The 26,738-nt window shown below is 41.6% G+C and overlaps 2 protein-coding genes across 4 annotated transcripts in view; one reads left to right on the forward strand and one right to left on the reverse strand.

Moving 5' to 3' along the window:
• PPP2R5E (protein phosphatase 2 regulatory subunit B'epsilon) overlaps window positions 1-26,738 on the forward strand; it is a 144,967-nt gene that overhangs the window by 75,395 nt on the left and 42,834 nt on the right. For all 3 annotated transcript variants that reach the window (XM_084791630.1, XM_084791629.1, XM_084791631.1), the window contains one exon: window positions 3,662-3,858. In XM_084791630.1, the coding sequence (XP_084647756.1) occupies window positions 3,662-3,858 (197 nt within the window). The remainder of the gene's footprint in view (window positions 1-3,661; window positions 3,859-26,738) is intronic.
• LOC311602954 (reactive oxygen species modulator 1-like) lies at window positions 24,911-26,737 on the reverse strand. Its single transcript, XM_084791639.1, has one exon. The coding sequence runs from the start codon at window positions 26,094-26,096 to the stop codon at window positions 25,857-25,859; it is 240 nt and encodes a 79-aa protein (XP_084647765.1). The 5' UTR covers window positions 26,097-26,737; the 3' UTR covers window positions 24,911-25,856.

Genomic DNA, 26,738 nt, shown 5'->3' on the forward strand with positions numbered 1-26,738 from the left:
TTAATAAATAATTCACTTGGATGATGACAGTAAGCCTACCCTGATTGTGTCAGTTACTTACCTATTGCTGTGACAAAACAAGACAACTAAGGCAATGCATAAAGAAAGCATTTATAGGTGCTTACAGTTCCAGAGGGTGAGTCGGTAGCCATAATGGCAGGCAGCATGGCAGTAGGTAGGCAGCCAGGTAGCCATGGCATGGCCCTGCAGCAGTGAGCTTACATCTTTATCTGCAAGTAGGAGCAGAGAGAAAAAGCTTACTGGGAATAGTTTTGGCTTTTGAAACCTTAAGACCCACCTTTAGTGACACACCTCCTTCAACTAGACCACACTTCCTAATTCTTTCCAACAGCTCCACCAACTGGGTGGGACTAAACATTCAAATAGATGAGCTTCTGGGGGGCCACCCTCCGGCAAACCATCACACTGATTGTAATTCTCATTGCCTTTCAAGGGAATACGTGGTGTAGGGGCTATGAGTAAAATAGTAGAAAGAAATAGGGGAGGAAGTAGACTGGCCAACTGTAGATCATGTTTTTTCCTAGCTGGAGATTTTGTTGTTGTTTTGCTTTTTATTGATTCTTTGTGAATTTCACATTATCCATTCCCAATCCCTGTCCCTTTGTATCCACCCTCTGCCCATGGACTCCCCTCCCCCTGAAAAAGGACAGAATTAAAAAATATCATGTCATGAAAGCTATACTGTGTCAGTATAAATGTTCATTGCAGTGAGCCATTGATCTGTTTTGAGGCCCATGCCTTCTGCTACACTATCTATACTGGATTGTCATGGGGTTCCTCTAGGACAGCCTGTTGTTGCCCTGTGTTGAGTAGATCTGACAGCTTTGCTGCAAGACCAGCTCTTTCATGTGCTCCAGAGATCATAGATGAGGTAGATGGGATGGGCCAATGTAAAGCCCTGCATCTGGGCCTGGGAGGTAGCTGAATTGGTCAGCCTGCCTGCTCTCCTGTACCCACACCACCAGGGCTAGCTCCAGCACTTCCCCAGCTAGCTCACCCAGTGCTGCAGCTGGCAGAGGTCATGATCAGCTCTCCTACTTTCATGACTCTGGGGCCAGCTCTCCATATGATGCAGGGCATCTCCCCCTTGTCCATGCCACCCTCAAGATAAACGAGGGGCAGGGACAGCTCTCTCAAGTACTGCAGCCGGTTAGGGACAGGGCCTAGCAAGAGAATTTTTAAATCAGAGTTTCTGTTTAAAAACTGATGGAGTCATACATGAAAGGCAAACCTTCTACCAACTCAGCCACATCTTCAGAACATTTATTACAGTATGGGAGTCAAATTCATATCATGTAAGTTTTGTTGTTGTTTGTTTAGTTATTTTGAGACAGGATCTCTACAAAGCCCTAGCTGTCTTGGAACTCATTATGTAGACCAGGCTGGCCTTGAACTCATAGAGATCCACCTGCCTCTGCTTCCCCAGTGCTGGGATTAAAGGTGTATGCCACCATTCTCAGCTATATTATGTAGTTCAAAAATATTTTTGTTAATTGAGATTTTCATAACATGTATTTTGATCACATTCACACCTCCTTTCCCCTCTAATTTCTCCCAGATCAACCCCCACCCCTCTACCCATTCATCAACTTTTGCTTATCTTTTAAAAAATTACTCATCAGCTTCAATTTGTGCCACACTAAGACTCCTCTGTGTGGGGCTATCGGCTTGATCACCCGTGGCCTACTGGGAGTGATATCCTTAAAGAAAACCTACTTTCCCAGCTGTAGAAGCCACCAGCTATCCATAGTTCTTCTGTTAGGGAAAAGACTTTTGAACTTCTTTTCCTTCCACACTAGACTGTTGACTGCTTGGGTTTGTGCAGGTCTTGTGCAGACATCCACGGCTGTTCTAAGGTCATGAGTGCGTGGTGAAGCCATGTGCAGAAGACAGTTTTGCTTTGGTTTTCTCTGGTGCCTGGCTCTTAGAATCTTTCTGCCCTCTTCCTGCACGATCCCTGGACCTTGGCGAGGAGGCTTGATAACAGGTATTCTGTTGGTACCTGAACACTCAAAAGACATCGACTTTTGACTTTTTTTTTTCATAAAACAAAACTATTGCCTGTGTGTTTGAGTGTGTGCATTCCATATAACACTTGTGGACGCCAGAGGATAACTTTCTGGAATCAGTTCTCTCCTTCCACCTTGTGGTTCTAAGTAGGGCTCAGGTAGTCAGGCTTGGTAATCAGCACCTTTAATTGCTTCACTATTGCCACCACCCCAACACCCCTTTTAAGAGAGTCTCGTGTAACCTGTGCTGCCTTCAAACTTGAGGATGTTCTTGAACTCTTGCTGTGTACTGTTTCCACTTGTGTGTTGGGGCTGGAAGTAAGGACCTAGTGAGTGCTAGCCAAGTGCTGTACCAACTAAGCTCTATCCCCAGCCCTTGTCCGCTGTCGTTTGAAAAGAGAACAGATGTTTATCCTGAGAACAACCTTAAAGTTATATTTACTAATTTTTTGTGTACATGTATATATGGGCACATGCATGCTATAATACACATGTAGAGGTCAGAAGACAACTTGTAGAGAACACCTTCGGCCATGTGGGCTCCAAGGACTAAACTAAGATTGTCAGGCTTCTGGAAAATGCTTTCCCTGACTAGCATTTTGCTAGCCCCCTGAGAATATTTTAATAAAGATGTTAGTGGGTTTTTCTCACTGCTAAAGAATAACATGGGTCAAAAAGATGTAGATCTAAGTGAAACTTGTTCTGTTACCACTTCTGATGCACTTTTTGAGTGTGTGTGTGTGTGTGTGTGTGTGTGTGTGTGTGTGTGTGTGTGTGTATGCGGACATGCGCATGTGTATATATGTGCATGCGCACATGCGGGCTGGAGGTCAGCTTTGGGTTTGTTCCTCAGTTGTTCACTTTGTTGTTTGAGACAGAATCTTTCACAGGGACCTGGGGCTCACCAACAGGCTAGGCTGGCTAGCTTGCAAACTCAGGAACACCCTTGCCTCTCTGCCTCCCCAGAGATGGGGTTATAGATGCAAACTGTCATGCATGGCTTCTCTGAGATGGGGATGGAACCTGGGTCGTCATGCGTGCGTGGTAAGCGCTTTACCAACTGAGCCATCCATCTCCCCAGCGTGGATATACTTGTTGGCATTGTTTCATTTTGTTAGCTTTCCAAGTTTCTTTGACAAAGCAACTTCATGGAGCCTAAACTTAAATGAAACAAATCCAAAACAAACAAAAAGCAAAACCCATAACCAGCCATTGCTTTAAACACCAAGGATGTCAGTATGAAAAATGTAGATCGACATTTCTGCTTTGAAATCTTTTAGTAAATGAGTTCAAACTAGATGACAACTTGTGGCTTCATGGGTAAGCCTGACCTTTCTCAATGATTGTTGAATGTTAAAGGTATTGGCGCTGGGGTGTTTGGGGCTAAACATTGCTTTAGCTTGCAGGTATTTAGTCATCAGTTGCAGTCCAGCCAATACAGTCACTGGTGTTGGGCATTCGGACACAGGGTCTCTGACGCGGTGCTTATGATGTCTCTTACCTATGTGTGATGTTAACAAGAACACTGTTGTCTTGTTCTTTTGAGTTTGTTTTTGAAGTAACTTTCACAGAGAATTCCTGTTGCCTAGAAATTGATGACAGACTTACACCATTTCCTCTTTTTTTCTTAGACGTTCCAACCTCAGAGCAGCCTGAACTGTTCCTAAAGAAACTTCAGCAGTGCTGTGTCATTTTTGACTTCATGGACACGCTATCTGATCTTAAAATGAAAGAATACAAGCGCTCCACTCTTAATGAACTGGTGGACTACATTACAATAAGCAGAGGCTGTCTGACAGAGCAGACTTACCCTGAAGTAGTTAGAATGGTGAGTTTCTTTTTTCGCCGCTGACACTTTTTAAGAATCTTCCATAGCCACTCATGGGTGTGTTGATTACAGTGAGGCCACCGAGGTCTCCTCCACAAACAAAAGCCAACCTCCTGAGAGCTAAGTGCAAGCAGTCAGCTCAGCACTAGGACTCGAAGAGCATGATGTCACGATGGTGAAACCCAGACCGTCCCACCGACTGCATCGTGGAAGGAGTGCCCTCAGAGCATGACGCTGAGGGCCAGGGTGCCGTGCATCTCTGCAAAGACATGGGAGGAGCAGCCAGTTTTAGATGTGTTTGAATGAGTCAAGCCTGTTTGGTACCCTAACTCCTGCCACCTCTTCATTGTGGCATATTTGAAATGTCATTATACTTAATGAAATTATGACTTAGAGAATCTAGTTAAGGCCTCTCTTGGCTTTATAATGAATCTTTCTCTTTGTAATTTCCTTGAAATCAGGAGTAATGCTTTTCATGATGTTAGAACAATGGCATTGTGTGTGGTCCTTAGGAATTACAGGAAGAAATGTTATTTGTATAATACAAGCAATTATGTTCTTACTGTGTCAATAATTACATTAGCTTTTTAAAAAATTGAGCCAAAATCTGACTGTTAGGTTTCTGTGTTGTGGTTGCCTTCCTAGCATCCTAGAAGATTATGGATTGAGAAGCTGTTGTTTTGGGGGGAGGAGTGGAAAGCGCAATGCAGCCACAGAGGTTCAAAAGGGGCTGAGTGTGGTTTGGAAGCCTGTTAGAAGAACAGGTACAAGTATTGCCTGCTCAGCATCAGGAAGGGCTTTGAAAGATCAGCTTGTAAAAGAGATTGGTATATGGCAGTCATATGGAGATCTCTCTCTCCCTCTCTCTCTCTCTCTCTCTCTCTCTGACATTAAATACACATATATGTATTGGATTTGTTATTAATTTACAGGAATGTATTACCAAGAATGTTTTGTAAATTATCTATTACCATTGTTGCTTCTGAACAGTGCTTTTCAACAAAGAGCATTCATGTTTCACAGGGGACATTTGGCAATGTCCAGAGCCATTTTTGGTAGTTATGACTGTATGGGAAGAGAGTACTTCCAATGTCTACTGAGTAGAGGCTACAAATGTGATGCTAAGCATTTTTAAAGAGGGCAGGAAAGCCCACTAAGAAAAGTTGATGTTGTCTCAGATATCAGCAGTTATACTGTTGGACAGTCCTGCTACTGAATGTATGTCCTTTCTAAATCTCCCAGCTAGATGCTTAGCATCTTCTCTTGCCCACTTGTGCTCTTCAGAGCATGTGCTGTTGATAATAGTTTATCTGTGTGTCTAGAGATACCCAGTCTGTAGCTTTCTTCTATAACCTTCTGTGAGGATAGACGCATATACTGATGTATTGGGGTTGTTTTTGTAAATACAGTAATGGTGTGCTGCAACTCTCTCTACATTCATTCTTTACTTAGCAGTTTTTAAGTATGTATAAAGCTGCATTGCTTTATAGCTACTCAATATTTCACTTTATGAATGTATTGTGTTTAACCAGCATCCTACAGATGTCTTTGTAAACCCATTAGTTTATCCTTTTATAAGAATATTTCCCCTTTGCCCCAGTTTTCACTCATGTGTGCCCTCTGCTATCACTTCCTAAATGGCAGATTTTCAAAATAGATGCAACTACACTGAACACTGTAATCACCCAGAATCTGTAGTTTACTTTAGGGTTCCTATTTACTGTTGTGCATTCTTTGGGTTTGGAGAAAGTCTAATGACATAGATGCACGTTACAGTATCACACAGAGTAGCTTTGTGCTGCCGTTGCTTTCTTAGGAACCACTGACCTGGTCTTCACAGTGCTTTTCTAAGACACAGTAGGAACCCTTTCAGATTGCTTTCTTTCACTTCGTAGTGTATTTTGGTTTCCTTCATGTCTTTTCATTCTCGTCCTAGTTTTTGAGATGGTGTTGAATATAGCCTAGGCTAGCCTGGAATTGTTATGTAGCCCAGGCTGATCTTAAACTCACTCAGCAGTCCTGCATCAGTCTCCCTAGTGCATTACAGATGTGCGCCATCACACCGGGCCAGCTCACTCTTAGTAGTGCTCAGTACCATTACATTGTGTGAATGTACCGCAGTCCTTTTCTTCTCCTATTAAGTTTCTTAGTTTCATCTGCATTTTGGCAGTTTATAAGTAAAGTGCCTCTGGCATTCTGTGCACATTTGTGCGAGGCATGCATCTTCAACTCCTTTGGCTAGACAATGAGGGCTGTAGTTCCCGGGTCTTGCCATAGGTATTTTGAAAGGCACCGCCAAGCTAGGTTCCATTGTGTCTGTACTATTTGACTTCCTACCAGAAATGAGAGCTCCATTGTTCCTTATCTTTATCAGCGTTTGACTTTCCTCCCTTGCCGTTTCGTCCCTTCACGTAGGGATTCTAATTCTCATTTTCCCCAAAGGGCTGGCTTACAGTGGGCCACACGGCTTGTGATAAGCCCAGTGCTTTCTCCTTCCTTCAGCTCCACTGCTTCTTAGCAGCGCACTCTTGTGGAGTGTGCTGCTTTTCTTCCACACATGCATCTAATTTTCCAATTAAGAGATAAGTATCCTAGAGAGGAATTGTCCCGAATATCTTAGTAGGCTCTGGAATGCCTCTTAGCTGAGCCGAACTGATTTCAGGCTCTGAAAGTATGATGAAGACACTTTGTCATTTAATTATGCTGAGTCATTAAACCTAGTATTTAGCATGATGCAAAAATTCTTCCATTTTTGTGAATCAGCTTATCCTAAGCCAGCTTTAGTCTCCTAAGAGAGTTCATTGTTTCATGTCTTTCATTCTCTTTCCCTTTTAAGCCATTTATATTTGTTTTAAAACATTCTTGAGCCCTGCTTTAGGCAGCTTTGGATGTGTAGCATGCATACTGTTCAAGAACACTTGAAAGTCAGCTTTATGTACAGTTCTCAGATGTATATTCATTTTATATGTGAATTGCAAAATTTACTAGCTGCTAATTTGCTATGGTACTTATGCAATCTAGACTATTTATAGAGTTTATGTTAGAATAGAAAGTGAACCCTCCTGGGCTCAAGGGCCACTTTTGGCCATACTGACTTCGCTTTATCACTGTGAATTACTTTTGGGGTCCTCAGTTTTCATATGGTGCTGAGAGGTATACATAAATAAATGACTGTGCTGTGTGTACATTGGTGTTCTCAACACTTCAGCATGTTTGTGCAGGCTAACAGTGAGTGCACTTACTGCTTTGTAAGAAGGCTTGGAGCCAAAAGCCGCCTTGATGCCCTCCTGCCTCCCCATGCCCTTCTATTTTGCCACTGCTAAGGTCCCTGTGTGCACACATTCTGGTACTGCTTATCTCCCTGTGTTGTAACTCTCCTGGAGGGAGAGAGGGTAGTGAGGCTAGCAGTGCTGTCTGGAATGCTCTTAGGCTAGGCTCTAACACATGGCAAACGTTTAGTAAGCAGCGTTGTTAGGTTTTGCTATCAGCTACTTCAGTTTGCATGGTCCCTGTTTGCACATTTACATTTCACACCTTCCATCACTGCCTCAGTTTCTTTCAAATTTTGTGCCTCAAAGATGACCCTGCTTGGTGAGTAGTCACTGTCCCTACTGTGTTACTGTGAAATAAAACTGCTCCACTGGGATGAGGAAGTGGTAGTGTTTTTAATGAAATGTTACTGGATTTTGAAAACAGGGATGAGTACTGAGTCAGAATGACATGGCATGGTCTATGTCTAGTATTATGGTCTAGTACTAAAAGCTCATCCAGCCTTGTTGGGCCCTGTACTTGGAGAGTTGATTTTTTTTGTGAGGGGCAAATGAAGTAGAGAGAAAGTAAGGTATGAGTTTGGGAAGCCACTTTTACCATCTAAGTTAACCACCCACAGGCTACTAGAATGAAACAAAAGCATCTTATGTGTAAATATAGTCAACAACATAGTGTACAAATTTCCTTTAGGAGAAGAGAGCAGCTACAGTGGAAAGAGCCCCAGGGCGAGCATGTGGAAGATTTTGTCCTAAACTAGTGGTGAGACTTCTGGTAACTCGTTTTCTTTTCCAAGCTTCAGTTTCTCCTATTATTAACGGAGCGAGCTGATGGTATCTCAGATCCTTCCAGTTCTGAAATGGATGACTTTTGATCAACACTGTCCAAGTTACTTAGAATGGCTTTCTCAAGGTTTACTAATCACTTTCCAAAGCAGCTTCTTACTTAGGGAAGTGGCTTCTTTTGTAATTTTGTGTTGTCTTCTCTAATGGAAAAAGGTGTCAGGACTGTAAGTTGCTTTGGGCCTTGCTGTATTCTGCTCTGCATTGTTGCTAGGTCAAACATTTGTCTTTATGGCATATACATATAAAACCACATACTACTAATACTGTCTTTTTGGTTCTGTTGCATATGTCCATTTGAAATATTTCTTAGAATTGGTCTTCAAATAACCTATTCATTTTCTCTACCTAAATTTGAACTCTATTTTATATTCTTTATATCTGCATATATTTTCCAAAACTAATTCTTTGAGGGTATGCCAAATGTAAGATGTAGTTTTTTGCGGGGGAAGCATTGGCTTTGTTAATTCTAGGTAGTATTTATTGAATGACTTAATGCCACACTTTTACTTTAAAAAAAAAAAAAAAGATGGTGTTTAGTGTGAATCCTGGGACATTATATATTCTAGGCAAACAATTCCAACACTGGGCTGTTTTCCCAGCCTTTAGTTATTTGCATGTTTGAGACAGGACTTTGGTGTGCAATGTAGGCTGGCCAAAAACTTACTCTGTAGCCTAAGCCAGTCTCAGTTGATGACCCCTGCCTTAGCTTCTTCCCAAGTGCCAAGATTCTGTGTATGTGCACCATATCCACTCATGTTTATGTTTTGATGACTAAAAATGATGGTTGTTTTCTGCCAACAGTAGAAAGTGTAATGTGAACAACTTAAAAGATGCCATAATAATAGAAAGCTATATTAGGTAAGGAAGGGAGAAGTTTGGGTAGGGTGGTCATAGAAGACTATTCTGATTGAGTAAAGCCTCAGTAAGGTATAAAATTTTTTCTAGGTGGCTGCACTACCAAGGAATTCTGAAACCACATATAATACAAGGGATACAGACCTGTGTTGTTGGGGCAGGGAGAGGGAGGGAGGGGAAGGGGAGAGTGAGTGTGTTTGCGTACTCCCAGTGGGAAGATGTCAGTTTTGGCAGCTGAACATGTGAATGTGTGTCAGTCTGTGGAAGCTATCTAAACAGTGGAGGCCATCTGAAAGGCTTAAACGTAGAACAGCTAGATAGTGGCATTTATATCTCACTAGCAGTAGAACAGCTAGATAGTGGCATTTATATTTCACTAGCAGTAGAACAGCTAAAGTGTGGAAAAGGGAGGATCAATAGGGGGGCGCTGCATTAGAGAAGACATGCAGCCCTAAGCCAAGAGCAGGCGACAAGGTAGAGAGGGAAGGAGAGCTTATCTCTGGAGATTCATCCAGAACTGCGGTGAAGCCACTCAGGGTTTGTGTGGCTGCTGTGGGAAAGGAGGGGGATTAGATGGCTGTGCTGTAAGGCCCTGTGGTGGTAGCTAAGGTGGCTGTGGAACTGTGCTGTTTCTGTTAAGGTACAGCAGTAAGGAGAGCAGGTTTTGGTTGAAAGCTGAGAAGTTGAGTTTTTGCTGTTGTTGTTGATTGAGGTTCCTGTGGGAGGCCTAATGTGAAAAGGTAGATACGGAACTGGTCCTTGTCAGCGTGGAGGCAGGGACGGAGATGAAACGCCATGCTGTCTGTGCCATGGGCCAGGTAGGGGAGCAAGTTGGTTGTGGAGTGGGCAGAATGAGGAAGTTGAGACCATGGTGACAGACCACGATTCCTCCTGCTGCAGTGGGACATAGACTATGCTGGCTTCATTGAGCCAAATCTTAACATTTTCCTGTAAGAAACCATACTTTATCATATCATACTGCTGTTATTATTCTTGTATTTTGTTTTTATGAGTTGGCCAGTGTTGGCTTCAAGCCTGTGCTGTTGCCAATGTGTGATTAAATCTCTGTGTACTACAGATTGAAGATATGCAAATTTTAGAGTTAAGGTAGCTGTAGTATAAAGTATATCAAACAGTCTTTTCTTCCTATTGAGATGTTTCCGTGAGTCCTTCATAAGTTTCTTTGCCACTGCTAATTTTTTCTTCTGCTTTCAGATTATATCATGTCACTTGGTTATCTAAATGTTCATTTAAAAAACTGCATTCTTTGATTTAACTGGAAATCATAGCTCTGATTAGCTTCTAAATTGAATGACATGGTTTTGTGGAGAATTGTGGAGAATTCTTTTTTTTATATTATTTTTATTTTTAAAATAATTTATTCAGATTATATTCCGATATGTGTCTTTCTGGGTCTGGATTATCTCATTCAGGATGATCATTTCTAGTTCCATCCATTTGCCTGAAAATTTCAAGATTTCCTTGTTTTTCATAGTTGAGTAGTATTCCATAGTGTAAATGTACCAGTTTCTTATCTGTTCTTCAACTGAGGGACATCTAGGTTGTTTCCAGATTCTGGCTATTAGAAATAAAGCTGCTGTGAACATAGTTGAGCAACTGTCCTTGTTGTGTGGTGGAGCATCTTTTGGATATATGCAAAGGAGTGGAATAGCTGGGTCTTGAGGTAACCCTATTCCCAAGTTTCTTAGAAAGTACCAGATTGAATTCCAAAGTGGTTGTACAAGTTTGCACTCCCCACCAGCAATGAAGGAGTGTTCTCCTTTCTCCACATCCTTGCCAATATGTCCTATCACTTGAGTTTTGAGCTTAGCTGTTCTGAGGGGTGTAAGATGGATTCTCAGAGTCCTTTTGATTTGCATTTCTCTGATGACTAAGAATGTTGAACATTTCTTTAAGTGTTTTTCAGCCATTTGATATTCCTCTGTTGAGAATTCTCTGTTTAGCCCTGAACTCCATTTCTTAATTGGGTTATTTGGTTTAATTCCTTGAGTTCTTGATGTATTTTGGATATTGCCCTTTGTCAGATGTAGAGTTGGTGAAAATCCTTTCCCAGTCTGTAGGCTGTTGCTTTTTTCTGTTTATAGTGTTCTTTGACATACAGAAGAAGCTTCTCAGCCTCATGAGGTCCCATTTATTAATTGTTGACCTTAAGGCCTGGGCTGTTGGTGTTGTTCAGGAAGTTGTCTCCTGTGCCAATTAGGTCAAGGCTCTTCCCCACTTTTTCTTCTAACAGATTTAGTGTATTTGATTTTATGTTGAGGTCTTTAATCCACTTGAACTTGAGTTTTGTGTATGGTGATAAATACAGATTTACTTTTCTACATGTAGACATCCAGTTAGACTAGCACCATTTGTTGAAGCTGCTGTCCTTTTTCCATTGTATAGATTTGAACTTAGCCCACAGTTAAGAGAGAGGGGGGGGGACAGTGAGTGCGTATAGGTACTGTCCAATAGCCTGCGTTTGGCTGGGCTTTGGGCTTTGGTGAGCTTGCCTATGCCCACTTGGGCCTTGGGGCTTTCTGTGGACTGTCAGGGTGGTCTGAGGTCAGATCCACCAGTTCTCCTGGATTCTCCCCTGGGCCAGCAGATCCAGATGCTGGCACTTCACCACCCACAGTTCAGTACCAGATACAGAATCCGACATACAGAGCGCAGATGCTGCTCACAGGCGGCTATGTGTCCATACTGTGGGGACTGGGCATCCGTCCTTCGTGGGCCAGTTGGATGATCCGAGGCTAGACCACCTATGCTCTACACTGTGTGAACCCCTCTCTCCGAGGACTATCCAGGTCTTGTGGTCTGTACCTCCCAGCCCAGTCCCCAGGCTATGTCCTACCGATCAGATTCAGTGCATGGTCAGTGCCGTCATTTTGGATTCCCTCAAAAGTTTGAATTAGTAATTCTTAATTAAGGTCCTCAAAGTCTGCCTATACATAGATTAAGATGCTTTGCTAACCTTACTGTATATCCTGTTGACTGAGTGATAGAGTATTTCATGTTATTAATATAGCATCTAGTACTTAAATACATTGGGAATGGTAACAAACAGGGGAATTTAAGAACTTGTCATTTGTCATGTTCTTGTATTTGGTAGGGAATTTAATTGTATCCTGATTAGAATCTGCTTTGGAGGTACTAAAGGAATGGAGGTATATGAGAGATGTGTGTGCTAGATGAAGTTATTGATAAGTTTGAGAATGTCTAAGTTCAAAATCCTCCTGTAGAAGTATCTTAGAAGGACCTGAAGCACAGTACAAATTTACAAATTCTTTGTACATAGGATAGAGCTTAAGGTTATAATGGTAAAGATCATCAGAGGACATTTTCAAGAAAGAGTAGGAAGAATTGGCTAGATAAGGCCAGAGGCAGATGTTAGCACCTGCCATTTGTTGAAGGAACAGAAACTGGCAGGTATTTAAACTGTACTACTCTGGTTAATGTTTCTTTAACAATATTTATTGTCTTGGGGGTATATACAGATTTATATCATGAAGTTACTGAGCTCTCTGATATTGACTGCAATTTTTGTGTGTGTCCAATCTGTGTATTTTTATTGTGGAAGGAAAGATTTCCAAATGGTTTAAACTTGATTTCGCCATATGTGCTTTACCATCTACATTAGATGCTTAGGTGAGAGCATCTAAATATGAGCTTTGGAAGGACCTTTCAGTTTATATCAGCAGCTAAAGCTGTTAAATACTGTTGTCAGAATGACTTCATCAGTGAAACTGCCTGGGTCTGGCCCTGCTCTACAAAGAGTTCTTTCTTTTTGTCCCCAGTGCTGGGGATTGAACCCAGGATCTTGTACATATTAAACGTGCACTTTTCTCATTGAAACTGCACCTCCATGCCCCATGGGAGGACGTTTGGCCATGTATTCAATATTGTAAATTTGTGTATATCTGTTCAGATTTTCAGTTTCAACATTTTTATTAGCATGCATTAATTACAGTGGGTTTCATTGTGGTGTTTTCACAGTCTGCCTATTTAAAGCATAACCATTCCTCTCCTCTGTTACCCTCTCTTGTTCCCCTTTCTGCTGATCCTCTTACTCTTCTCAACTAGCCCTGACTCTGCCTTCATGTCTTTTCCTTTTGTGGGGCATGGGATCCAGAGAGTTTCAGGGGAGTTGAGACAGGAGAATGGGCGAGGATGGAGGGGCTTGTTTAGGGGACTCCTGGGCACCTCACCATTGGCTGTACCACGGAGGGAAATGCCTCCCCCCCCCCCCCCATCAACTGTTAACTACATATAATCTTCATGGAGGGCTGGAGGTGGGGGCGTCCAGTGAGTCCCTTTTGCTCCCATGGTAGCATGCACAATCTTGTGCAGGTATCACAGTTGCTGGGATTTCAAGAGTTCATCAATCATGCCATGTCCTGAAGCCAGCATTCCACACAAGTTCCTGCACACTTTGCCCTGCTCTTCTGGTCTTCCTACCCTTTCTTTGGTGATCCTTGAATCTTGGAGGAGGTGATTCAGATGTCCTATTTATAGTTGGATGTATTCAGCAGTCATTCATCCCTTTAAAAAATATTGGGGCTAGAAAGATGGCTCAGTGGTTAAGAGCACTGACTGCTTGCACATGGTGTATGATCACATGGTGTCTTACATCCTTCTATAACTCAGTCCTGGGGGAATCTGATTCCTTTTTCTGACCTCTGAGAGCACTGCACATACATGGTGCACAGATGGACATGCAAACAAAATACCCATACATATAAAAGTAAATAATCTTAAAAAAAAAAAGATTGTGGGGTGTGTGTGTGTGTGTGTGTGTGTGTGTGTGTGTGTGTCTGTCTGTCTGTCTGTCTGTCTGTGTCTGTGTGTCTCTGTGTGTAGAGCTTTGTGTATATAAATGAAGATGCCTGAGGCCAGAAAGAGGGTGTTGGATCCTCTGGAGCTGAAGCTACAGGTGAGTGAGCTGCCTGACATGGGTGCTGGGGATCAAACTTGCATCTTTTCTAAGAATACTAAGACTCTTAACTGGTGAGTCATCTCTCCAGCCCTAGTCATTTATTCTTTTTTTTTTTTCTTATTTTTCCCTTTCTTTTTCTTTTCAGTTTTAGATTTTGTGTGTGTGCATATATATGTTGGGTACTAAGTTTGTGTCTGGTGCCTGCAGAAGTTAGAAAAGGTTGTTGGATCCCCTACCACTGGAGTTGTGGATAATTAGGAGCCACCATACAGATACTGGGAACAGAACCCAGCAAGCGCTCTTAGCCCCTGAGCCATTTCTTCTGCCCTCTAGTCATTTATTCTGTTTGACCAACCACTAGGCTCTGTACTCACCTCTTCACTGCAGAGGGAGCTTCTACGACTAGAGCTGCTGGCAGCACTGTTCTAAGGGAATGAACAGTTGTTTTTGAGGCAATTTGACAGGCATATCATATCCATTTTTTCAAAACAGCAGTAATGGCTCCCCACTAGTGTTGGTGACCTCCCTAGCCATGGCCTTTGACTGGAGTTTATGGTACCAGATATGGATTCTGTCCTGTAGAACAGGCAACAAATCTAACCAGGAAGTGTTTGGTTACTGTCATAATAGTCTTGCCACTGTTGCACTACTCTCTTGTGGGCTGGACAGTTGCTGTACCAAGGCTCTACAGCTGAGCAAGACTATTGTTGCCTACTCTCCCCTAGTAGCAGGGAGGAAGCTTCCAGGCCAAATCTAGTTCGCTTTCTTTGTGTTCTACCTGAGTGGGCAACTGTCATCCACGGCAGTTGTCTGGATGGTTTTGGGGGCCTCCTTGACCAACAGGTCATATGGCTGTAGCCCACTCCTGACACTAGGACTTTCATTGAATAACTTGTCGCTTTTTGGAGCAACTTTGTCTTAATGCCAGTTTGGGTGGGTGATTAACAATTTTGTAATTATGAATTCAGTCATATGTAAATTGTTATATTTATTTGTGTATGCGTGCCTCTGTACTTTCTTGAACTTTTCTTTTTTCTTTTCTTTTTTTTTCTTTTTTTCTTTTTTGGTTTTTTGAGACATGGTTTCTCTGTGAAGCCCTGGCTGTCCTGGAACTCGCTTTGTAGATCAGGCTGGCCTCAAACTCAGAGATCTACCGGCCTTTGCCTCCCTGAGTACTGGGATTAAAGACATGCACTATCATGCCTGGGCCTCTTGCACTTCTAAAATAAATCTAAATATTTTTATTTTTTAAAATTTATTTATTTTATGTATATGAATTTTTTGTCTGCATGTATACACATCAGAAAAGGACATTGGATCCCAGGAGACTACAGTCATAGGTCACTGTGAGCCACCATGTGAATGCTAGGGATTGAACTTAGGTCCCTTGGAAGAGCAAGCATCCAGTGAGCACTGAGCTCAATCTAAACATTCTGAAGTCCTTTCTTGTATCTTTGGTTGCTTCTGGCTAGGCCAGATGATATGTGTATTGTGGGGCTAAGTTCACTTTTTTTTTGAGACAGGTTTCTCTGTGTAGCCTTGGCTGTCCTGGAATCACTCTGTAGACCAGACTGGCCTCGAATTCACAGAGATCTGCCTGCCTCTGCCTCCTGAGTGCTGGGACTAAAGTTGTCCCACCACCACATGGCCTAGTGTTCACTTTTTAACAGGAAAAACTTTTGTTTTGTCTTGGTCATAATTTATTTCTTATTCCCTCTTCCAGCTCCCCAAGTCACTGAAATACTTTTGCCTGATATAATTATATATTCATGTATTAACTGTCTTAACAATTTATTGTCCCTTGGGAATTCTTAACGAGTTTGAGAGGGATTTTAACTATGATTAATTTTTTTAAAAGTTTTTATTTAGGAAATAACTATTTGCTTAATTTTCGAGCTGTAGTCCTACTAACTGCTTTAAATTAAGATGGTTCTGGGTTTTCAATATATTTCATAATCTTTGAGAGGTGTGGCCTGATAGTCACTGTTACCCAATGATATCCCTGAGTTGAGCACCCTCCTTTGCAGAACTGGCAGCAGAGCTCTGCAGAGTAAGAGTGCTGCGTGCAAGGTTTTAGTGCCTTTCCCCCCTGTCTTCTGAGCTTAACCTTGAAAGAGAACGTACAGTGTACAGGAAATCCACGAAGAAGACGGGAAACTACAGCATGCATGAGAGGGTCTTAAGTGAAGAGTGTCTTTATCAGTGCTGGCTCTTGGCATTTGTACAGTATAGTTACTGCTGAGAGATGGAGAGAGACGGGAGGAAGGCAGAGGAAGAGAGGAGAGATGATTGATTCTCCAAGAAGAAGGCTGCTTGCGCCCGAGCTGATTAGCAAGAAAAAGCAGAGAAAACAAGAGTCCTCCCGTGTGGACTTCTCAGAGACTGTAATGCTTAAGGCAAGAATTTGGCAGTAAAACAATGAGTCGGTCGGTCATCTCCAGGAGGTAGCTGGCTACTGACCAATATTTAAAGCCAGACCTGATTTATAAACAAGGTGAAATGTGCTGTCCAGTGACTTCTGAGCATCTCCTGCAATATGGCGTCAAGATGAGGGACTTGGGGAGTGAAAGCACAGTTACAGTGCTCACCAGAGTTGTAGAGGCAACAGGGCTGAGAAAACAGGATGCACCCTGGCACGGAGAACAACTGTGAGCATGGGGCATGACACATACAAGAAAGATGCTTATGAGTAAAAATAGGACTGGCTATGATTATTTGATAAGCTGGAGAGCAAGTAGACTTTTTAATAAAATGGCTGAGCAAGCCATAATGGAGAAAATATTTCTGTGTCGTTGGGATCATAGGTAACAAAAGATTTTATTAAAGAACAATTTTGAAATATTGTGAATTGCTCTCTGCAGCAGTTGAATTGTGTAGGAGGACAAGGTAGAATACTATTTGGACTAATGCAGGTACTTCCTCTGGCATTTTCCTCAAAACAAACAAACAAACAACCCCAAATTGTTGTTAACATTAGGATGACAGAGAAGTGCTGGGAAATGGAGCTTTTTTATTTGTGGTGCTCTTAATAACAGAGTAGGCAATAAAACATTCATAAAGTAGTTATGATATATGAGCCAGCACTTAGTACCCTAGAACCTTCTCTGGGTTTCTTTCAGAGGAGCTGATACCCACATCCCCTGTACCCTCTACTGATGAAGCCAATGTCAGCTCTGCCTAGTCTGTTCAGGACAGTAGTTCTTGAGTAAGGAGGACTGTTGTCTTCGGGTGGGTTCTGTGTGGTCAGATGACCCCTAGGCTAGTTTAGGACACTGCTCTAATGATGAAAGGCCACAGAGACCATGGGAGAGGTGCACGGGCTAGAGGAAGAGATGGCGGCAGTTTTGGTAGTGTTTCTTTGATAGCATTAGTGGTTTGGCCCTTCCCTCCCAATCCTTCTTTCACTTTTTTCGATTGATATATTTTTATTTTATGTGTATGACTGTTTTACCTGTGTGTATGTCTGTGTACCATGTTCATGCAGTGTCCACAGAGGCCGTCAACTCCTCTGGAACTGGAGTTACAGGTGGTTATGAGCCACCATCTGGGTACTGGGAGTCAAACCCAGGTCCTCTGGATGAGCAGCCACTGAGCCATCTCTCAAGCAGAGCATAGTATTTTCTTTCTTTTTTTTAAAATTTCTTAAAAATTGTTTTTTAAATTTATTTATTTTTATTAATTTATTCATATTACATCTTGATTGTTAGCCCTTCCCCTGTTTCCTTCCATTCTTCCCTCCCTCCCTTCCCCCCTTCTCCCCTCCTCTATGTCTGTGATTGAGGGAGACCTCCTCCCCCTATATAAGAGAATAGTATTTTCAAATGGGAGCAGGTCTAGAGGAGCATGGCTAGACATGAACATCAGGAATAGCGTATGTTTTGTGTATTTTCTTTTAAAATTACAAATTTCAGAGGCTTTGTTTTAAAACTTCAAATTTTTCTCACTAGTGTTAGCTGATTTTGAATCTCGGTGTTCAAAGCAGTTATTCTGCATTTATGGTCTCAAAAAAGCCTCTTGTTAAAGCCAAAGTATTGTTTTATCGGTTTGTAGGTTTTGGCTCTCAGAAATCACCAGTTCTCCAGGTTGAGCAAGCCTATCTCATGGCTTGCTGAGGGGGGTGGGGTGGGGAACTGGGGACTGGACTTGTCTGCAGAGCCAATGATACAAGGGTCTGTGCTGTGTTTATACAGGGTGAGCACTGACTGCTGCGGTGTTTACACCTCTATTTTTGGATTCTAAGATTTAATATCAACAATCTTCACTTTGGGATTCACAGCTACATTTCCAATTTTGGAGAGAATGCAGTATAGTCATCTCTGTGTGAATTTCCCTGTGATGGTTTTGTGTGGGGATCACAGTCTAGATAATTAATTCAACATCTGTATAGCCATTTCATCAGGTGAAAAGATGCCCAGTGTTTTGAACAAAGTTTAATCTTGAAAAAGAAGCAGACTGCAGTAGAGGGCTGTGGTTGGACTTGTGGGTAATAGAATCAGGGGTGGGTCTAGATCACAGAGAGAGACTGCAACCAGCTGGGAAGACAGGCGTGGCCAGGAGACAGCGGGCAAGAGGTCATGGCTACTCCTGAGCAGTCTGAGAAATAGAAATATGTTCTTCCTTTTCCTTTTCCAGTCTCTGAAGATCTTTGCTCTGGAGGATGAGGCAAGCAGTTTAGCACATGGTGGCGCCTAGTTGAGTTCTTTCTTATCAGATGGGTGCAGAAAGGAAATGGAGAAGAATATCTATGAAAAATGTCTTCATTTGTTTATGCCCATCACAGAAAATCATTATTTAAATTTGGGTACTCATCACATTAAAAATAAAAACAATTTATCTCAGTCTTTATTTTTCCCTTTAAAATCTCAAATTTAAACATACTTAATAACATTTTAGGCAGTGAAAGTTTGATGAATTTAATAACCTCCAAAGTGCTAGAAGACTAGCACCCCATTGGAAAAGTAAAAAAGTAGGTGCGGCGCCAGTGTAAGTGGCGGCCCAGTGAGGCAGTTTGGTTCTGAGCGGACCCAGTTTGAAATGGTGTCAGAGCTGTCTGGACTGGAAATGGAGTAACTAAGGATTCCCAAAGGCCAAGGTGGAAATGGTAACTGAAAGCTGAGAGCAGTTTTCTGAGGAGGAAGCCTTCTCTACCTTGAGTTCTGGTGCTGACTTTCCCCTCAAGGTTTGCGAACCCTTTCATTATGAGAGCATGACTTGGATCCATTCATTCGAATTCTGTGTTCGTCTCCAGGCCCTGAATGCACTTTAGTGTTCTACTTTGCTTCATACTGTGATCGGTGCACTTGGCAGGCAGGAGGCTCATGTGGGTCTTTCACTTTGCTTTGACTAAGATTAAAGCAGCTGTCATTTGGTTTTCTTGCTGTTTCATTGGATTCTTTCCCAATAAAAAGGGATTGAGGTATTTGTATAAAGAAATTAAATTATTGAATTAGCAGAAGTTATTAGAGAATAGAAGTAATATTTAGTAGGAAATTAGTTGCTTACTCTTTGGTAAATAGATTGAACATGCACATATGTTTATTTCTTTTACCACTTAAAATCTCACTATATTTATAAAATAAGATATCAGCATTTTGGAAGCCAGATAGCTGATGCAGTTGCTTTTATTGCCTTGATTGTTCAGAGGAAGGTGGGTCTAAAGCCATGGGAAAGGCGTCACACCCCACCACACAAGGAAGCTGCACAAATGCATCTCAAACAAAGGATTCCTGGGGGCAAAAACAGGCATTTTTGGAGCAAAGTTTTTATAAGGAGTCATAATTCCTGGTTTGAGCTCACTCTTTCTAAACCAGGTAGTGGAAATGATTTCCCCCAAACAGGATTCCGTCCCCAGAGATGCTAGAACTGGGTACTGTAGGCAGTGCTGAGAGAAGTGGGTGCCTTCTAGGGACTACTTTGAATGCGAAGGTCATTAAGCATCGTTTGCAGCTTCCAGATTGCCCTGTCCTTCTCTGGAGCATCAGTCAGCGCAAGAGAAAGATCCAGAGGTATTGGTAATGATGGAAAGGAATCAGCCCAGCCAGTCTCAATCCAGACAAACCTACTGTCTCTTCAGAGGACCCGTTTAAAGTAGGACTATATGTGGTACAGAGAGGGTTAGACACAGCTATGGATCTGACAGTTACACGACTACTTAGTTTTACATAGTTTCCAACTTTACCTAAATGGTATCAAGTAGTACATATGCATGTATGTACTTTTATATATTTGTATATACCAGCATATATACACACATACATACATGTGTATCTATGTGTATATGTATATATACATACATACATACATACATACATACATACATACATACATGTGCACACACATTGGTGGGTTCACTTTCTTTCAATGTGCAAATAACATGCATCTAAGTTCTTAAGAATAGCTGTAGATTTTTCAGTTTCATGGGAGTATTTCATCATTACGTGTTATAATTTTTCTTTTTTACTGTTTATACTCCAGTCCAAATTTGTGTACATGTTTCCCCACCCTGTAGATTTTCCACTATTGAGTAAACAGTTGGGTTGTTTGCATTTCTGCTATATGAATACTCCCTCTGTGAGCTTTGATGTTCTAGGTGCCATTGAAAATGACTGCACGAGGACAAGGTCATGCCTAAATGTCATCTCTTTTTTCTTTCCCTTATAGTCTCATCATCTCTTTACCCATCTTAGGGGTGTCTCTCTTTTCTAATTAGCATGTAGCAGGTCAAGGCTAGTGGAGCAGAAACACGTGTTGCCTGTGTTCAGTTTCTCCTGTTGGTCTTTTATAATGAAATGTTTCCATGCTTTTCAGAATTACCTTTGTACCTACATCTGACATGTATACTGAGGTTTCAGCTTTCTGCTCTTGATCTCCCAGGACAGGTTCCTTTTTGTTTGTAATTGACAGGGCTCTCATCTTTCTGAAACACAGAATAGAGAGGGGCTAAATTGTTGGCAGAAATAATAATTGTATGCTTAATCTAATGGCACTAGTTCACCATAAGAATTCTGAACCACACATTTCCAGAAGGAACAGTAACAATGAAAACACATTTTTGTTTCTTTTTAAATTTTATATAAATATGTACAACACATATCCAATATAGTCAGAAATAACCTTTAAAGATTATTATTTTGATGATGGGGCTCACTGTAGTCCAGGCTATCTGTGTTCTAGATACCTGGCTAAATGAAACAGTTGACAACAAAAATATAAGTAAAAATGATTTCTTCCTTGTAAGCTGGGAAAATAGGATATACCTAAGTGGTTTTTTTTTCTTTTTTCTTTTTAATCTCTCTCATACTGCCTTTTGAAAATGTACACATTAAAAATTTCGGATGAGGCAATATTTTTTTTAAGTTTTCAATTTAAATTGTTATTTTCTTTCATCAGTTGTGTCTTGAGTTTTCTTTAAAAAAGAATCATTATAGGATATTCTTTCTTCCTCTTTAGAAGGGTGATGGAGTAGTGCTGTGTCAGAAAGCCTGACTGTTAGATAGATGTGAAGTGTGATGGCCAGTGTGCCACAAGACGGATCTTTAGAAGTCTTCTTAGTCCACTTACAGATTTGTGGTGTTGCAAAAGATCTCACAGTTTTTATGAATGCATACCTCTTTGTTACATAAGCCATGCAATGTCCTTAGCCAGAGAAGGTTTATTCAGAGATGTAGAACCTTGCCCACAAATGTAGTTTTATGCTAAAAACTGTTGTGTGACCACACCCACATTCATAGCATTTCTGATTGTCCTCTGTGCTGGTGAAACTTGAACTTGGGATAAACAAGGGCATTGGTAGAGAGCTTTTAATTTGACGTCCCATTTGGTGCAAGTTAGCATGGTCCAGTAGCAACTCCTTCAAATTCTTGAAAGTTAAAAGTATATTGATAACATTACTTAACATTGATATTATAATCTAACTGTTTCTGATAATTCTTTAAACAGCATCGTATCATGCTGTGCTTTGGGATTTATTTTGTCCTTGCTTTATTATTTATCCATAATCAATTAAAAGAGCAGAATTCAAAAGCGGTTTTATCATTATTATTGAGCCATTACCAGTTCTTAAGTTTGGTATTACTATAAGCTACTTGACACTTTATCTTTTCATATATTTTTGTGTAATATATTTAAATATGCATATATATTTATTATTTAAGTATTAATTTTAATTCTTAGTTTAATATTAGTATAAGATTTAATATGTTTGAAAATAGTTTTATAGGTTCAGATAAATTTGATGTAGAGACTTAAGTACTGTTTTTATTATTATTATTATTATTATTATTATTATTATTATTATTATTTCCTTTTGATGTAATTACTTTTTAAAATGATATCTATGGGAAATGCTGATGAACTGTTTATAAGATTTCTCCATTTTCTGCCTGGTGGTGGTGCACTTCAGAGGCAGAGAGAAGTGGATCTCTGTGAGTTTGAGGTCAGCCTGGTCTACAGAGCAAGTTCTAGGACAGTCAGGGCTACACAAAGAAACCTTGTCTTTTTTTTTTTTTTCCTCCTCCCAAGGCAGAGTTTCTCTGTTGCCTTGGCTGTCCTAGACTTGCTTTGTAGACCAGGCTGGCCTCGAACTCACAGCGATCCACCTGCCTCTGCCTCCTGAGAACTGGGATTAAAGGCGTGTGCCACCACGCCTGGCTGAAGAAACCTCGTCTTGGGAAAGATTTTCCCATCTTCTTTCTAGATATTACTGTATTTTTTGGGGTTCATCCTTGTTGATGCGAGGTTATATGAGAATAATGTGGTAGTTTAGCTTCAACATTGTACTTACTGGGTTCTCATTAGGATGTGAATGCTTGACTGAATAACTCTTTTAGTGTCTTTTCAGTACATGTTGGATTATTGGATAATCAAGTAAGCTAGGTGGGAAAAAACCTCAAGGATGTTGAAATGGTTACTTGTATGGGCCTTACTGTATGTTTGGCTTCTTAATTGAATGGATGACACCATTTGCATGGGGTTTCTGTTTGAAAATTATTTTTTTAGATGTAATCTCAGGAATTTACTTTCTGCCTAATGGCATTAGTTTTGCTTTTATAGTTGATATGCTTGAGTTTTGCGTGGTTGTTTGAAATGGTAGCCTTGCAGATTAAAGGGAGAAGAACGTTGCTGAGGTCAACCAGCTCATCTGTTTTTATTCAGTTATGATGCAGGAAACACATTGTAGAGCACAGCGATGATGATTTAGGTCAGTTTATTATACTGTGATACAGGGAAGTCTCCAGATCACATCGCCTGCCTAGTTTACCATAACCATAAATATTAATGGTGCTAAGAGACAGGTAACTAAAAGAAATCAAAGTATTCACTCTTTCTAAAAGATGAACTATTAGTATGCATTATCCTTCCCTTATGTTCTGTTCTCTGTTCATCTTGGTGAATGATTAGAGGCAGTTACTTCCTGCCAGCCACAGTATTCTTTATAATGTGTAAGACACAAAAACAAGAAAATATCAACCAAAACCACAGAGTAAAATTAGACGTTTCTATGGTGATTAAAGGGTGATGGCAGTGGGGATATGGGGGTGAACAATAATTTGAATAACTTTAACCAGTAACAGTTGTATTTTGCTATTATAGGCCCCAAATAATAGATTATTTAATCAAAAATTGACTTTAAAATGCCAAGACACTTTTTTGTTTGGTAATCAGGACATAAATGGTAATTTTGTAGTCTTCTTTTTCACATTTGGCCATGGCTTTGAAATGTACTTGGCTCACAGTGGTCAGCAGTAGCCTTAAGTTTCAGAAGAACTAACAGAGAGGCCAGCTTCACAGCGGTCACTAGGTCTGAGGTGTCATCTGCGGCAGTTCTATTTTGCACAGGCTCTTACTAGCATCAGTACAATTTTAGGTTTGTCAGACTTAGCAAATACAAATACAGGGCATCTAGTTAAGTTTGAATTTCAGATAAACCGCCCCCTTTTTTGGGGGGGGGGGAGTCAGGGTTTCTCTGTGTAGCCTTGGCTGTCCTGGACTTGCTTTGTAGACCAGGCTGGCCTCGACCTTACAGTGATCCGCCTGCCTCTGCCTCCCAAGTGCTGAGATTAAGCCGGGCGTGATGGTGCACGCCTTTAATCCCAGCACTCGGGAGGCAGAAGCAGGTGGATCGCTATGAGTTCGAGGCCAGCCTGGTCTACAAAGTGAGTCCAGGATGGCCAAGGCTACACAGAGAAACCCTGTCTCGAAAAAACCCAAAAAAAAAAAAAAAAAAAAAAAAAGGTGTGTGCCACCACCATGCCTGGCCTGCAATTTTTTTTTTTTTTTAAAAACAAGACTGTCCCCAATGTTACATGGAGTCAACTTAAAAAATGTCTTCTTTATATGAGATTTAGATTGAGCTAAATGCCCTGTTTCTGTTTGTCAAACCTAGTTTATTTTCATTCATTAGGTACCAAGCATTCAGAAACTGGAAAGGAGTCCTTGAGAGGCTCAGCATGTGAGGAGGAGAACAAACGAGGGATTTAAGGAAGGCAGCATTAGAATGGAGAGGCCTTGAGATGCTTGATGCCAAGAATCTGAGCCAGGAGTAGGGACTTCAGGCAGGGATGCTAGTGCCTGTGAGTGGTACTGACAGGCCAGAAAGCCAAGAAGGAGCTAGATGATGGGCAGGTGAGATGGGGAAAGGAGACAGTAAGGAGGGTGAGAAAATGTAGCAGAGGCAGAGGAGGTTAGAGGAAAAGGACCGGAAGAAGCTAGGCCCATCGCTGGTCTCCAGGGGGTGGTGGCCTGGGAGTTGGGGAGGGGAGGGTGTCAGGGAAGGAGCCCTAAGAACTGTGATGTGCTCTAGACTCTTGTTCCCTCCACAACGTCCATGCTCAGCCCACTCACTCAGTTTCCATCCTGTAAAGGGAAGAGTCTGGGTAAGGAATGCTGATGTTTGGATTTCACGAGCTCTGCAATTTTATCCTTGTTTTCCATTCCCTTTCAGAGGATTGTACAGGTTTTTCCACGGCTTCCTTCCATTCCTCAGCCTTGCTCTCCTGTCCTTATGGCTACTCTTTGGGGGTGGGAGGTCAGGCCAGTGTTTTCAAGCCTATAGTTGGATTACAATTATTCAGTACTTAGTAGGTCTTTGGGATGAAAATGAGGTAGACTTCTTCAATTACATCTTATCTTTTTCCTTCATACTAATCCTAGCATAAGTTAAAATAAAATAGCTGAGAATGTCTAGTATACTTTGCCTTGATTATTTTATTTCATATGTGATTTTGTCTGCATACATGTGTATGCACTGCATGCATACTGGATGCTCTCAGAGGCTAGAAGAAGGCGCCAGAACCTGTAGAATTGGAGTTGTGGATGGTTATGAGGCACCATGTGGGTGCCACAGTTCCTCTCATGAGCAAGTGCTCTAAACCATGTAACCATTTTTCCAGCCTCCTCATATACATGAAGAGCTTCTGCTGTTCATTTTTGATAATTCATTCCTGAATTAATAAAATAGAGGGCCTACTAGTACCTCTAAGGCTTCATATGTTTTACTATAGAGGGAGCTTGTTTTAAACTTTGTAGATACGTAAGTACATTTTCATTTGGTCACAGGTGCTCATTGTAGAACTGCGTTGTGGTTGAGCAGGGTCCTGTGGTTGCTGGAGGTCATGGTCTGCTTGTGCACACATGCAGTGACTATTAGCTGGAGTGTAAGCCAGTCACTGCCAGTGATGACGAATACTTTCGTGGGAGCAAGTCTACGATGTAGAGTAGGGGACTTCAACCTTTTTGGGGTTGAGGTGGGTCCTGTCGGGTGCTCTTTCCCCATATTAGGCCCCACATACTAACTGTTGCAGATAAACCAAGTGATTTAAAGGTGACCTCTGACCTCTGCTCACCATCCAGGAATGACTTGACTTCATGTTCAGTAGTTGTGGGACTCAACTGTACACTTAAGCTCGTCTACTCATTAAGTCTCGAAGTTGTTCACTTATGACCTGTGGCTTTGCTTTTTGACTCTCTTGATGACCTGTTTCCATTCTTGGAGCTACAGTCAGTTAGCATGAGGTACTCAACTAAGTCCTCATTAGGAACAAGGGTTGAATTGGATGAGGAAGGATAGATGTAGTAGGCAATCGGTACCCTGCTTAGCATCGGATGCCCATTCCGATGGCCCTGAATGTGCCAAAGGTGCCGCCACTCTGCATCATGGTTTTCCCAACGCCACCCATCAGCTCCCGACCCCGCATTCCGATCCTGAGACAGGAGAAGGTGCCGAACAGCGCCCGGGCTGCCGTGCCCACAGCACAACCCACGACAAAGCCTATCTTCACGTGGCTGAAGCAGCTGGACTGGGACTGCCCATAGGGACCCACGGCCACCAGCATCTCGTTCTCCACTGCGGTCGCTCAGCTCTAAGTCTCAGACCAAAAGCTTAGGCGGAGGGCCGCCCCTTCTTTTTTATGTGTTACTATAGCCACAGTATGTAAGGTTTCACACTATTCCCAAAATTGATGTATGTTTCTAATTAACTGGACAGAAAATTTATCTCCAATGTTATGCTTTGGAGAATGTTGCAGATGAAAGCTTGATGTAGCCCTTTCAGCCTAGTCTTAGATTGGCTTCTTAGGTTCCATGGCATCTTGTTAATACATACCGAATCCCAGGTTGGGCCAAAAGCTTGGCTGTTCATTGCTCCTCTTCCCCTTCACTGGAGAGCTACTTCCTCAGACACTGAACTCCTCTGGGGAGAATGAAGAAGTAAACTAATGCACACTGAAGAAATGGCTGCGCACACTGGTGTTCTTTGTGGTAGCAGAAAATGAAACTTTGGCCAAACCAGAGACTTTGAACATTATACAGCCATAAAATGTTCTTCTAAATAACCTGCATGTATTTAAATCACCTAGAAAACTTAAAATGAAATCTGGTTAAAGTAAAACCATATCCTATAACTTTATAAATACAGTCGTGTAATATACATAGTAGGATATATACATAGTGGGTCCTCTTCGTCCTCCTGCAGTTTC

The sequence above is a fragment of the Acomys minous genome (genome assembly GCF_964271855.1).
Source record: "Acomys minous genome assembly, chromosome: 8".
NCBI lineage: Eukaryota > Metazoa > Chordata > Mammalia > Rodentia > Muridae > Acomys > Acomys minous.

Excerpts from the sequence above, each read along its gene's own strand:
- LOC311602954 (XM_084791639.1), bottom strand. The coding sequence starts at position 26,096 with ATGCTGGTGGCCGTGGGTCCCTATGGGCAGTCCCAGTCCAGCTGCTTC.